The following is a 14,261-nucleotide window of genomic DNA, read 5'->3' as shown; positions in this document are numbered from 1 at the left end:
CATTATCGCTTAACGCTGATTTAGGATGCAGAGAAAGAGATAGGGATGGATGAAAAAATGAAAAGCAATTGCGATTTTATTAGGGCTGCACAATATGGGAGAAAAATGTGATGTGCAATAACTAAATAACACTATATACAATATGCAATACGAGAATGTTTTTAGGTTGTAAAATCAATTTAAATTATATTACAATATATTTCAGAACTGAAAATTAAATTACCAACATGCATGTTTTATGTTCTTTTTGCACAAGAAAGCATCATTATCATTTCCGAATATGAACAGCCATGTTTTACAATTGCAGTACATAAAAACTAATCCGACAATGTTATTGCAAACGTGATATGCGCATTTGCAATATTTCTATCATTTCAATATATCGCGCAGCTCTAGGTTTTACATAGTGATTTAAACAGGACGGTAAGCTTGGTATTTCTAAACTTCAGGAATAAATAGAACGAAGAACCAAAATTTTGGACTGAAATCATGTAAATGATGCTTAGGTTGCGGATTTAGGTTGAATAGATTCTATGCTAAATAAATGTGAGCAGGATTTTAGACACAAATAAATGTCAATTAAACATTCGCATCCACATAAGAACACAGAGCGGTGTAAAATAAAGTTCAGGGAATCACTGTGGAACTCTGGGTAACTGGCGTCGTCTTCCTTCTCTGCTCACTTCCTGCCAGGCAGGACCGTGCTCGGCACACGCTAGCACACACAGATCAGTGGAAGTGACATGGCGAATTTGTGGCAATTTGTAGTAAATCTCCCTTTAATGATAGCGTTTCATTCTGCACCAAATGAGACTTGAGTGCATGTAAAATGGGGAAAGCTATTTAAGATGTAGCATTAGGCAGATGTCTGAGTGGATTCGGGTGAGTGTGTGTGAGATTGGGACCCACCGCCACACTCCCTGGCTCTCACTCCCTCGTGGCCGCATCGCCGTACCCCCTCCCCTGAATCGTCCTCCGCTCCTCATGTATGGAAATGGAAATCCATCATGCCCTTTACCCGTCTGCCTGCTCTGAGGGCCACAGCAATCTACATATCCCCCCACCCTTCCCCGGCATCTCCACGTAATCAATTTGCCTCCAGCGGAGCGAGGGAGAGCCGGGTGGCAAACGACACGAAAAGCAATCTTTATCTCCAGCTTACAACCCCCCAACTGTCGACTGGCATTTATTCAATTTTCACCGGCTCTTTCTCTCTCGTCTCGGCGTACCTGAATTTGCCTGTGAAAGGGGAAGGAGAGAGCTCGGTTTGTGTGAGATTTTAACAGTCAGGTGCACGTAATGAACGGTTTTACAATGAACATTGCCAGATGAAAATTGTTTAATTGGCGAGTCGGTGAAGGTTAAATGAATAGTTAGGCAAAATTGAAATTCTGTTATTTATTCGTTCTCATGTCATTCAAATTCAAAACCTGTGTGACATGGATTTTCCAAAACACCAAAGTTTAGCAGAAAATCTGAGCTGCTCTCAAAATATACTGTATGATAAAAGTATACAACGCATGACTTGTTTGAGACGCCTGAAATTTAAGTCTTCTCAAAAGACATTTTTGTGCTTTTAAATAAATCCGGCCTGAACGCGCAAAGCTTACATTCGACCTCCAGTTAATATTCTAGTAATTTCTGTGCAAAAAGTCAACATGATTTAAACAGTGATGTCAACACACTAGTCCTATATTAACTCATGCTCCATACACCGACTATTACACAACATCCCCCAGGTCCTATAGCTCAGGTGCTGTGTGACATCACTAAACCGGTAAACAGTGGTTTTCTGTCAATGGCATCCTTCGGCTATCCCGCAGGACCGAGTACAGCAGTTTTGGTGGTGTAGGTGTCTAATGAGTGAAGAGGGGACAGTTAGAGTCCTCCTGGGTATGAAGTGTATCTCGGTATTGTTTTGTTGAGGAAAGGAGATGTGCGAGATTCACCGTGCCACACTGGCGGATTTATGATTCTGTGGAGTCCGTTTATTATCTCGCAAACAGCGGACTGCCACCGATGGGGCGATTTATCCCCTCTCAAGGCCTGGTGCTGATTTGTGTTGTCTCTTTCTTCTCTTACGTCTCATTCTTTCTTTACTCCCCTTGCTGTCAGATCAATCATGCCGACTGTGGAAAAGGCGGGCGTGAGGCTTATTACCTGAGTTATGGGGCGGGACCAAACGCCAGACCCCGCCTCCACCTGTCAGTTATTGCGGTTCAGACTTTGAAGGCCAGATAGGGTCAGTCTGGTTCACATTCTGGAGAAAGCGCAAACGTGAGAAATTAAATTCAACCACTTGTAGAAAAATGACATGGTAAGCTGCATTTCTATGATAAAAAAACAGCGTTTGTGTTAATGGTTAGTTTACCTAAAACACGCCCTCTTTTTACAAACCTGCCTTTCTTATGTCTAAAGAAAGATTTGTAGAGAAACCAATGTCATTGAAAAAAGAAAAATCATTTTGAGGTGAACTTTCACTTTAATGGGACTTTGATTGTACTCTCTTTCCACAACTGGTGCAATTTCTTTGTCTCATTTCGTTCCTTCAAATCTAAATGAGCACAAACACGGTCCGTGGATTCTTTTTCCTCTCTTACCTGCTCTTTTGCTCTACGCTCCATTTCATCCCTTGTTTCGTTTGTCCACTCCGTTGACAAGTGTGCCTACTGGATCAGACTTTCAGATTAGGGTGCAGGCTAATTCAATTCCAGTGCCATACAGGAGCAACCACTTCTCCAGGTGTGAATGCACGATTCAAATCGAACATGACAAGGGTGACGTTACCCCGTCATTGTTCCCCCCTGCTTCATAAACGCCCAGCAGTGACCCGGATCTAAAAAAAAGAGATCGAGCCGGGGTGACAGACAAATAAGGCAAAAGCGAGAGACACAAGTGATGCGTGTATATCTGTGTTGGTGTACAGAAGAGAAAGAAATCGAGAGGGCAGGAGGAATATTAATGTTTCTGAGAGCGATCTGATTTGATATGTCTCTCCCTATTGTCGGCGGACGCTTTAGCCGTTCAATTTAATAATTCCTGCCTTACAATCAGTCATCCTCAATCCCCAACGTCCACGAGGCAGAGATTCAATGTACGATCCACCAAGAGGGAGTAACCCCCCGCCACCCCACCCTCTTCTCTCCCTCTCCGCCATTCTCCGCCTCTTTAATACAATGTTTACAAGCCAAAGCATTGTCCTCAACATATTTCAAAGTCCTAAGTGCCCAAGGCGTTTCACTGACAAATCAAATAACCGCAAAATCATTTATTTCCTTCTGCCTTAGTCAAACTGTAGAGGGTTGGAGGGATCAGGTCTGGATGGAAGCATCCAGGAGAATGATTACTTCAATAAAAAAATTATAACCCAAATCGGCTTAGCAGTCGTACTTTTGGACAGTAATTGTTTCGAATACAGCATGACCCAGGGCTGCCTAGATTGAGTGGCACAGAAGATGGCTTGGATTTTTTCTCCTTTCATTTTTTCCATCTCCGGATGATTAAAAGTGTGATTTGTGCGCCTTTGTTCTCTTTTGTCTCGGCTGTCCTCTCGAAGGCCCGATCGGGTCCTAAGTGAGGCCAGCAGGGGAGCGCTCAGTGTGACTGAGCTAAAGTGAGTGCTGATTGAGGAGACACGCGTAGTTCAGTTCCTTAGGGGCCAGAAGTTACATATCACACACGCTTATGCAGACACGCACACATTCTACGAAATGACAGATTACAGTCTCTATTCAGTCAAAGGGTGATGGGGTATAGCCTGTGCTGTGACACGAGATCAAAGCAGATCGGACGTCACGGCAACAAGTCCGGCATCACATTCCATCTAAATTAACATCAGAGCATGTCAGCTGTGAGCTTCTGTTGTTCCAGAATGGACCTTCGGAGTCCATTCACATTACACGTGGCGATGTAAACATCGTAGATATTGAGGGAGACATGTCCCGCGATATTCAGAAAAGTGGTCAATATGTTTAAATAACAAATTCCTATGACATTAGCATAAAAGCGTCTGCTAAATGACTAAATGTGATATATAACAAGATATATTTAAGAAATCTCTAAGAAAATAGCAACTGTAGCGAAAATGATACAGATTTTTTTTCCAGCTGATGAACGATTAAACATTGACAGCCAATCAAAATCATGCATGTTAACACTGCAGCACACAAGTTTAGGATAAATAAACACAACATTATTGTTCATTTATGTATGCTAACATAGTAATCGTTGTTATTAGTTACCATAGCCATGCCTTTATTGACTTATTTTCCGTTGTTTCCCTCACAGCAAGAACACGTCACACAAGGACATCAATGCAGCTCCGGGCACACCGAAGGTAAGATGGCCACTGCCGTGGAGCCATTTCAAATCATTATGTGCACTGATAGGCCCAGCCACAATTAATGGAAATTAGAGCTCTGGTTCATAGAGAGGCAAAAAGAGTCTCACATAACTGTCAAGGAAAAGAGAGAAAGGACACAAATGTCCGTCTTTATTTCCTGCAGTAATTTACTTATGGAAAAGGGAGAGCTTTAAATGCTTCCTGACTGGGTTATTCAACAGACCTGGACGTGGAAAATGAACCCAATGTTTTGCTCTCTCGTTGTCTTAAAAGGAGGAGGATGCAAAGTGTATTTCCCTAATTAAATTCACATCCACATCAATCGAATTATGTGGTCTATGTGTATTATGCGACAAAATGGTAATGCCTCGTGCAATCACCACACGTGGTTTACTAGAAAGCTTTTGAAGAGGTTTAGGTGAACGTAAACAAGGGTGTTAAGCATGGAACGACCAGGATTTAGGAGAAAGATATAGACTCGATGTTGACCGTTTTGAAGCATTGTACTTACAAATTTGATGATAGCATGAATGTCTGTCCAGTTCACGTTCTCTAAAAACATCCTTGATACTTTTTTATTTCATCTCAATTTCAATCGTCACAGGGGACATTTCTTGGTTGAGAGACAATCGTGATAGTCGTGATTTCCTCAAATGACTGGGCTAACCGTTCGGTTCTGACCCGTGGTCGGAGAGAAACCTAGCGTATGGAAAGAGCACGGAAGCCAGAAGAAACGGGATCGGGTTAGAGAACAGGCCGTGTGAGGCGTGACTGAGCATTCTATAGCGAACACTTAGTATTCAGTAGGAGTGTGCGGAAAATGAAGAGGCTAGCTGGAATAGCGGAGGGGGTCCGTGCTTGTCTTTTAAAAGACGGCAAGAGGGCAGATCAGGCCCAGCTCGCTAGTTCTAAAGGGGATTAACCCGGGGCCGAGTTGGCCCGTCTCTCAAACCGCCATTTCCATAGCGTCTTCATGCCAGTCTATGCGGCTCCTAATCCGATAGGGCGAAGGCCAGCCGAGGTACGCTAGCATCGGCAGTTTTGACATTAGCAGGAGTGCTTTATTTTTATATTGTGAAATTTAAATATTATTTGGGATTATTATCATTTTTTAATGAACAATGAAACAGTTTAACTGTGCACACGGTAGATACTGCACGAATGTTCAGCGCACGGACTCTCTCCGGCACACACCGTATTCCCCAAGCTCCAAAGGTTTTGAGATCACAAATAAATTGTTTCCTGACCTTGCAATTCAAAAGCATAAGGAGCCATGCATAATGTCTAATTTACTGTCCCTGTAGAGAGAGGCTGCCATTTTTCACATATTAATATTAGATTACAGTTGTCAGCCACTAAAGCCGCTACCCCTTCTTTCACTTTGATTAATCAGAGCAGATTGTAAATACAAATATTTTATAGCCGGCTCATAAAACGCAGGACGGAGATCAAGGCTCTCGGGAAAGTAAGTATTTCACCCTCTCCGGGGTCGTTTGAGAAATTAAGTCAATTAGGTTTTCAGAAGGACGGGCCTGTTACGTCTCCTAGTGCTTTTATAGGCGATCAGAGTGTGCTGTCATTCGGTCTGATGTCCTGGTTGGTCTCTATCCCTCTGTCAAATCCACCATTAGTCCAAACCCTGACGTTCTGTCAACACACAGTTTGATGCTGAAATGGCAGTTAATGGTTATCTGTCAACATTTGTTCACATCAGTCACATTGTTTCAGCACTCTGGAGTTTTTTAAACTTGCAACAATATCAGTTCTGTGCATGACACGTTTGTCTAGCCGATGACGGCTCACCTCTCTCTGTCGCTTTGTGTTTCTCTCCTCCTCTAGTCGCTCCTGTTGTCAGTGCACATCAAACGCGAGGGCGAGTCTCCAGTCGTGTCCCCGCTTTCCTCTGATGAAGCTCACCATTCTGACAGATACCAGGTGAGACGGGATGCCTCAGACACGGCGAGGCTGTCACGGGCACAGAGTGACACGCAAACTGTGCAATTCTGACACTCTGAACACAATTCCACACACAGACCACTGGAACCCTGCGCTCTGATGCAGCCATGCATCGCAGCGGGCTTCAGCTTGTTGGGGATGTCTCGCTATGAAGGGGTTTCATGTTGAAGGGAATGTCCGTGACGCATGTCACGAAAACTTGGAGCCGTCTCCGAGATGTAATATTTAGGATGGCTAAAAAAAACTGAAAAGGGTGAAAAGGGACCATAGGTAGTGTCCTCGTAAACAACCCAAATAAGAATTACAGATATTGCTACTATATAAAAACAAAAGTGTTTTGGAATTAGCTATAAGTGTTGTCCAACAATATTTATTACACAAATTCATCATCTTTATTGATTCACCAAATACATTATATACATTTTGTCTTGACGTGAACACACTCAAAAAGTAAGATTTGCGTCGAACAACAGCAAGTCGAAAAATGTGCATGTAAGTTGTATGTCCAGGTTTACTCCTCCACAATATCCTCCATCTTATCCCAGACTGGATCTGACTGCTGGATGTATTAATACAGGCCGAGATCTGTTCAGCTAATCTCCAGCCCCAGGTTTACTCAGGCTGTAATGTGTGTTCTGCTCTGATATGTAATCATCCATAGTTTAACCCTGGGCTAATCTACGCTGCCCCCGAGCCCCGGATATCATCTCTGTGCTCCAGTGTCCTTGACATGTTTGTTTTTTTGCTGTTTCCCCCCTGGAGCTGTGGCTCTGTCGGACATCTTCCCAATCTTTATTTGTCCCTAACCCCAGAAGTGAGAGAATTTCTCAATTAAAAATATCCGGACAGAAAATGTCACATTAGATATAACAAGGCTGCCCTGCACGGTCTTTCCAAATTACACTGTAAAAATGTGCTTGCTTGCACAGACAATTTGATTATACCTCAAATTTAAGCGGCAAGTCAATTTAATTGACCATTTTAAGTCTTGACTAGTGATGATTTGCTGTAACTTATACAAAAAAAATACATTTGTATTGAATTATTTTGATGAGTTAATATAAAAACATGACTTATTAAACACATCATTTTTTACAGTGTAACATTACAACTAACGTTAAGGCTATGTAAGCTAATATAGATAATGATTCTCAGCACAAGCTTTTTAAAACATGTAAAAAGCGCTGTTTAAAGCAAAGTTTTTTTGTAGAACGTTTCATTAATGAAGCAGCTTAAATGGCCTCACTCAAACGATTTAGCTACAGTAATGATGCTTTTCCCCTAAAATTCATGATCTTTTGTAAAACAATCTGTCTGGTGTAAACAGGCAGGGCTATTAACATAGTGTATCATCAGAAAATAGACTGACTTAGAGCTCCTGATGGGGACTGCCTGTAGATGTGATACATGAGCCGCTTTTTGGGGAGATTTGTGCCCAGCATACTCGCATCTGGAGAAGGAAATCCATCTGCCTGGTGCGGTCAGAACTAATGCAGCCCTATTACAGGGCTAACATATGATGTAAATTGTATGTGATGTAATTTGGGTCCTAAATGGACATATTATTTTGAACATTAATATCTATATGGAAATGATTGATATTGGTTTCTGAAAGATTTAAATTAGCATTATTATTTGTCTCTTCTTCTTAAAAAAAGAAAAAAAAGAAAATCAATAAAGTATTATGTTAGTAAATGTGTTTAAATATTAAGATTGTTGTGCCTAAAGCCTCTGTGTGTCATTCACATAAAAATATGCTTCAATACACCTTATTATCAAGCGAATGAAACGGATTCATTTACATACTGCTGCACCCTAGCGGCAGAAGACGGAAACGGCATGATGACGCTGACGTAGCAATCACGTGACCAGCAGCAACATGGCGGCGATGGCGCGCTGAAATGAACTGATTTAGTGAGCCTTCCTTTTCAATCCTTATTCATCCTTCGTAAATAGATTATTTAGTCCCGTCTCGACGCTTTTGGGGATAGTTATTCAAGCCTCATGGTTTAGTTTTCCAAATGAGTTTTGGGAGTTCTGGCGTTTTGCAATGGAAGAGGAGGTGCAGAGCAATGGCAACAGAGAAGAAGTAGGGTTTGTTTACATCAGATCGCTGCAGAATCCAGCGCAATCCAGCGACACAGCGCTTCTCTGAAGTCAAAATGAATGAATGAGAAAAAAACTCGGATAACTGACACATTTTTCTTTCTTTTCTTTTTCACCCGCAGACATTTTTACGAGTGCGGGCAAACAGGCAAACGCGATTGAATGGTATGTATCTTGTATCTCAGCGTGAAGAGAAGTGATGCATCATGATTGTTTATCTGCATCTGTGTCATATGCTTTTTAAAACGCACTGTTTATTCATTTAATAGGGTTATACATCACTGTTGCACATAATATAATATAATATAATAGTTCTTGTACCTGATCCCCACTCTAATGCATGGAAATATTCTTTCCATATGCCATTAAGTCAATATTAAACTTTTTATCAGACTTTTTCATGGAAAGCAAATAAAAATGCAAAGTCACATGCAAAAAAAGGTGACTTATTTATTTTAGGGTCTGTGTAAATACTATACTACATATTCATGTAATGAAACAATAATACTAATTTCAATTAAACGTATCGATTTTACTTCTGATTGATTTTGACAATAGCATAATGAAATATAACAAAGTTGACCTATGAGCGTTACGTCATACACTTACAGTGCTCTGAAGACATTGCTTCCTCTTACAGACTGACTAGTTATTTTGTCTGGGACAATATCTTAGTGCTCAACTCCAGTCATTGGTTAGTGGGTGTGATGGAGCTGCCACACCCTCGGGGAGGGTTGGGGTGAGACTAGAGAACTCTAACCTGAAGCCAGTTGTTATTTCTGGCTTTTGTTATTGGTTAAGTAGCTCCTCGCCTCTCAGGCTGCATCAGACGCATGCTTCTCCTCAGCACTGGTGTCTGTCATGTGACCTTGTCAGAAGCTGGACATCCATATCAGCATCTGATCCATGTTACTCGAGCAATGCGCAATTTCAACAACCGTGAAGTTCCCTTATGATGAAGCTGTTTTAGTCTAAGCATGGTTGTGTAAATGTTTTGTTTATGTGGTTGTCCTGTTTTGCACTTCCCTTGTCTGTAGCGCCTGCCCAAGCAGAGAATCGCTTTAACCCCTCTTTTTGTCATGTGTCAACAGTCGATGACCTTTGCTGGTGCAGGCGCTCCACCAAGGAAAGTTTCAAAAGCCCCCCAAACCCTGTGCCCAGAGGAGTGCCCCTAGCCCCTTGCTGCCTGCGGCATGGTAAGACCCCCAACCCCCCTACTTTATCACAGCCGCAGGCCCTGTTAGGCTAAATGGGGCTCTCTATCGAAACCCTAGCCCGTATTAATGTACATCACCTCTCATCTGAGACGCTGCGATTTCAGAGTGAGGCTTGGCTAGAAAAACTCCTGCCCTGCCTAATTAATCTGCCTTTTTCCTATTTAACGATGCCCGTCTCCCCCTTCCCTGCATTACCTTCGAGCAGCCGCCAAGAAATGAGACCGAGTCCCTCCTTCTCTCTCACTTTCTCCTCCCTTATCCGGAGGTAATAGCGGAACCTCCCACCTCTCCTTCAGCCCCCCTCGGCCCCATTCGCAATCACAGCCACCTAAAAATTAATGTCCCCACACGCCATTTGCAGTTAAGAAAAAGCGACAGAGACTTACGGCACAATAGGCGCTGTTCTGCTGTGTTAAATTCTAATTATGGGCTCTGGAAGGGAGGGGGAAGCGCGAGACACCCGGAGAAATCGGAGTCACGGCCATTCCCTGCTTGTCACTGATGTAACCAGGAGGAATTGGTCTGTGGGTGCAAAGGTCTAATGGACAGAGTTCACCTTTGAGACCCGTCACGGCGCTGTCGTGTTTTGCGACCACCTTCTTTGCCTCGGTAAAATCTAAAACTAGACCCGGCTACAAGCCTGAAGCTAGTTCTGCAAAGGAGTGGGCTGAATACGTTTTATATGGGCTTAATAGTGCACGATATTTCTGAGCGCTCAATTGCTTTTACCTTGGTGGGGATCTTCTGTGTTGTACATGTTTTAATTAAGGTGTTGTAGCTTAAAAAATGTCACAGGTGCCCAAGCTGTCTGTAATATGTAATTGAATGTCTTTCTTTTTAAGATGGTGTGCCTTTCTTTACTTTTTCTGCATTTGCAGTGATGCCAATTACACTGTAAACCTATTACATAAAAATCAACTGTTCCACTGCTCAGTGCCATTGTGATTTATAAGTGTAGTAAATATCGTGTTTGTATCGCTTGATTGTTTTTATCTTAATGTCTGTCTTTTCTTTACCTTTGCTGCAGCCCGGATTGGGAAGATGAAGCGCCGGAAGCCTGAGGATGGACAGGTATGTCCACTGTGCAGCGCTCCGCTGACAGGGACAGAGGAGGAAATGAGTAGGCATGTGGAACAATGTCTGTTCAAGGTAGCTTCACAAACCCAGACCACTGGACCTCCAACCTCCTCTAGAAGTTTCGGCATTTCTGCCCTCACCTTTCCCTGGACATCAGCCTCAAATCAATAACATTCACACACACGCAGCTGTTCTTTGAAACTTCCTTCTCGATACTGACACGGTGTCATACATGGGTGTCCAGGGAAGAGTTGATGGACATGCTCTTTCTTAAAAAGGGTTCCTCCTCCTCTTTTGATCAAATTTAGTTGGCAAGTTTGGCGTCCTGAACCTACTTTAGATAAGTTCTGCCTTCATAGGCTAGTCACAAGATGAGAGTTGACTTCATAAAGGGGTTTAATGGGATCGTTGTTCAGACTGGCTCGACTTTTTTTGCCGTTTAGTGGTTCAGGATGCAGTTCTTGCCTTTTATTATATAGCCAGTTCCACTTAACCTGTCTTATTCGGTAGTTTTTGTGATACTAATGCACTCTTGGTGGTTGGATTGGGTGTTCTGTTGCATGTGGTCTGATAGCTACTAAGATTAGACATTATTGGAAGTTAGAAACCCCTGCTATGATTTCCTCTGATGTAGTCACACTTTGTGGTTTTGTCTTTTTATATTACACGGACACATTGAGGTGTGTTGGATTGTGTTTGATAAGCGGTTTTGTTTTCGCAGAGGGAAGGTGCCACAGAGGACGACTCGGCAGACATGGAAGGAGAGAACGGAACGCGGTTTGAAGAGTATGAGTGGTGTGGACAGAAAAGGGTCAGAGCCACCACTTTACTGGAAGGAGGATTCAGAGGTAAGCAATCTTCACATTTGCACAATAGGTATTTCATTATATTTGTCGTTTTTAAGGAAAACGTATATTATTAAGTTGTCGAAATTGCATTCATTAAACAGCTCAAAGGTCCTAATGAATCAAAGTTATTTTGTTCTGGATCAACTCCATGATCCACATGTGCTAAAGTGTGTGTGTACATGTACAGTAGTTGTAGTCCAGACGGGGTGAGATCTGGCAGGCCCTGCACGGCCTTTAAGGAGTCAAAGGAAAACACATTTAGCTGTGCAATTGACCCGGCTCACCCAGTACAGAGATGTGTGTGAGAGAAATGGGCCGCTGACCCCTGGGCTTCCCCGTCGCGAGAATGCAATTATAGCTCCCAACCTAAATCTGCTCACCTGGGACCTTCTCCATCGCATAGACACACTCATACTCGCTCACACGCTCCTTAAGACCCTTTTTGATGTGCTGCCACACTCATTGAACGACTTTCCAGGGAATTCTAGTCAGTTCATAAATAATTTACTTGCTCCGATTCTTTTTACACTTTGGAGAAAGTGCCAGTCATAGTTGCATTCATGTTTTTCATCGGAACTTTTTCAGTCTCAGGTCTTGAACAGATTCAGTTTGAAAGGGCTTTAGTTTTCGGTTTGCACTTTGGAGGAAGCGCTGAGCCAAGAGTTTTTCCTCTCGCCCCCAACACTGTCCATTTCATTTTTAGGAAAGGGAGTTATTCTCCTCCCTCAGCGCTCTTTTGTAAACTTGCGCTCTCTTAAATGGAAAGGCTGTTCGATCCCAAGGAGAAAACAGATCGCAAAGCTGTGTAGATTAAGAGAAAAAAATGGAGTCGCTTCTCTAAAGCCTGGCTAGACAGACGGTGCCCAGATCAATTCTGCATGTGAACAGAGCTGTGTGTCTGTACAGAAGATCTCCAGCCCTTTATCTTCAGCACAGACAAACCCTCCTGCAGACACTGGCGTAATGACCATAGACAGGGACCCGGCGAGAAGTGACTCCGTAACCCAGGGGCCACTTGAAAGCTCCCCCCAGGCTGCTCAGAAAGTGGATTTTGCCTTGAAAGCTCGGCTGAAGTCCACGAGCATTCAATCGTCCCTGCATTGCTGAATCCCTCCAGCCCAGAGGGAGCCAGCTAAGGTTGTGGGGAGGAGGGGGCTTAAAAGGGGTCTTCAATGGGATAAGAGTGCTATCGTCTCTGAAGCACCAGACCCTCTCTCTCTTTGAGGAGCAGGAAAAAAGCAGGAAGGAAATGCTTTAAACCGAACAAAAAGAGCACGATAAGGGAAAAGGGAGAAAGAGGAAGAGAGAAATCGAAGAGGATCAGTTTGTGGTGGAGGCCCACAAGGCCTCCTGTGTCCGTGGCTTAGCAGGGCCGTTGTGCTGATGAAGAGATAGAGATGGAGGAGATTTGGCGCTGCAAGGAAGAACAGCGGCCCACCGCTCATCTTTGAATGATGGCCACTTTGAGCCCCCTACCCGACCGGCATACATGCTTAAATGCCATCCTGATTGGACGAACTTTGACCCGCGACACATGCTGCGAAAGTCTGATTAGTGTCATGGCAACGGAGTGGAAGATAGGTCATGTTTCATATCCCCTCTTAGCTGTGACATGACACACCTGTCTCAGGTGACATACGTAGATTAGAAAATATTTAAATCAGCTTGCAAAATGTAACCCAACACGGAAAGAATGTGCGCATACATGTACAGATCTAACATTTCAAAGGAGTACAAGGCCACGGCCTGCTTTGAACACCAAGCAATAAGTGTCTTGTCATACAAATTCTCACATCTGAATCGCGCACCAATACAGTTTCGTAGAGGTTACAGCAGTGCAGTGTTAATTTTGAAAGCAAATTTTGATTTAGTTTTAGTCATGGTCTTGCAAATGACGAAATTTTAGTCAATTTAGTTTTAGTCACATTTTAGTTAACCCCATCATTTTAGTTTTAGTCTAGTTTTAGTCGACGAAATAGGAAAAACATTTTAGTCGAATAAATATACATTATATTTAGTCTACTAAAATCGAAATGGTTTAAATCAGTTACTTGGCGTAATTAAATGTTCCATACAAAGATTCAACTGTTTTGACATAATTTACTTCACCTTAGAATGAAACTAAACCAGGTCATTACATTTATTTTTCAGAAAAGTTCAGTAACTAGATTTGCATTGTTGGAACACAGAATATTAGACCATGAACGACATGTTCCAGTTCATTCAATCCCATTTGACTCAAATGACTCGTTAAGTAGGGCGTTTTCATTCAGTTCATTCAACCAATGAAACGCTCTGACAGGGCTCACACTCAAAGGCTATTGGCTCATGGCATGCCTCTTTGAAGAAAGAGCTGAACTGTCTTTGCTTGATACAGCAATGAATGAGAATAGCTTTCCAAAAGACATATTATATAAATTGTATTACATTTCTTTAGTCATGCAAACATGTTACATATTTGGTTCGAATATACAGTTTGACTCACTTCTATAATCCGTAGAGGACAGCGCTGGTTTTCTTTTGGCTGACTTTGTTGCATTTCACGTTATGCAGCAGCTCGTGTTAGCGGATAAATTAACATGGGTATATAAAAACATTTGAGCTTGCCTTTGTAATGTGTTTCGGAGTGACTCGTCTGTAGTCGCGCTTCAAGTTTGCGGCGTTTTACCGGCGATGGAGACACAGAATATATGTCTGTGCTTACCCTTCTCCCAG

The 14,261-nt window shown here is 42.7% G+C and overlaps 1 protein-coding gene across 8 annotated transcripts in view; it reads left to right on the top strand.

Moving 5' to 3' along the window:
• rnf220a (ring finger protein 220a) overlaps nt 1–14,261 on the top strand; it is a 116,525-nt gene that overhangs the window by 87,237 nt on the left and 15,027 nt on the right. For 3 of the 8 annotated variants that reach the window (XM_057334457.1, XM_057334458.1, XM_057334461.1), the window contains exons 4-9: nt 4,288–4,336; nt 6,182–6,277; nt 8,527–8,569; nt 9,496–9,600; nt 10,649–10,770; nt 11,420–11,546. In XM_057334457.1, the coding sequence (XP_057190440.1) occupies nt 4,288–4,336; nt 6,182–6,277; nt 8,527–8,569; nt 9,496–9,600; nt 10,649–10,770; nt 11,420–11,546 (542 nt within the window). The remainder of the gene's footprint in view (nt 1–4,287; nt 4,337–6,181; nt 6,278–8,526; nt 8,570–9,495; nt 9,601–10,648; nt 10,771–11,419; nt 11,547–14,261) is intronic. The other 5 variants (XM_057334460.1, XM_057334464.1, XM_057334462.1 and 2 more) reach the window with 3 other exon arrangements.

This window comes from Triplophysa rosa, linkage group LG5 (assembly GCF_024868665.1).
Source record: "Triplophysa rosa linkage group LG5, Trosa_1v2, whole genome shotgun sequence".
Lineage (NCBI taxonomy): Eukaryota > Metazoa > Chordata > Actinopteri > Cypriniformes > Nemacheilidae > Triplophysa > Triplophysa rosa.
Note: the sequence above shows the minus strand (reverse complement) of the source record. Positions and strands in the feature narration are given on the sequence as shown.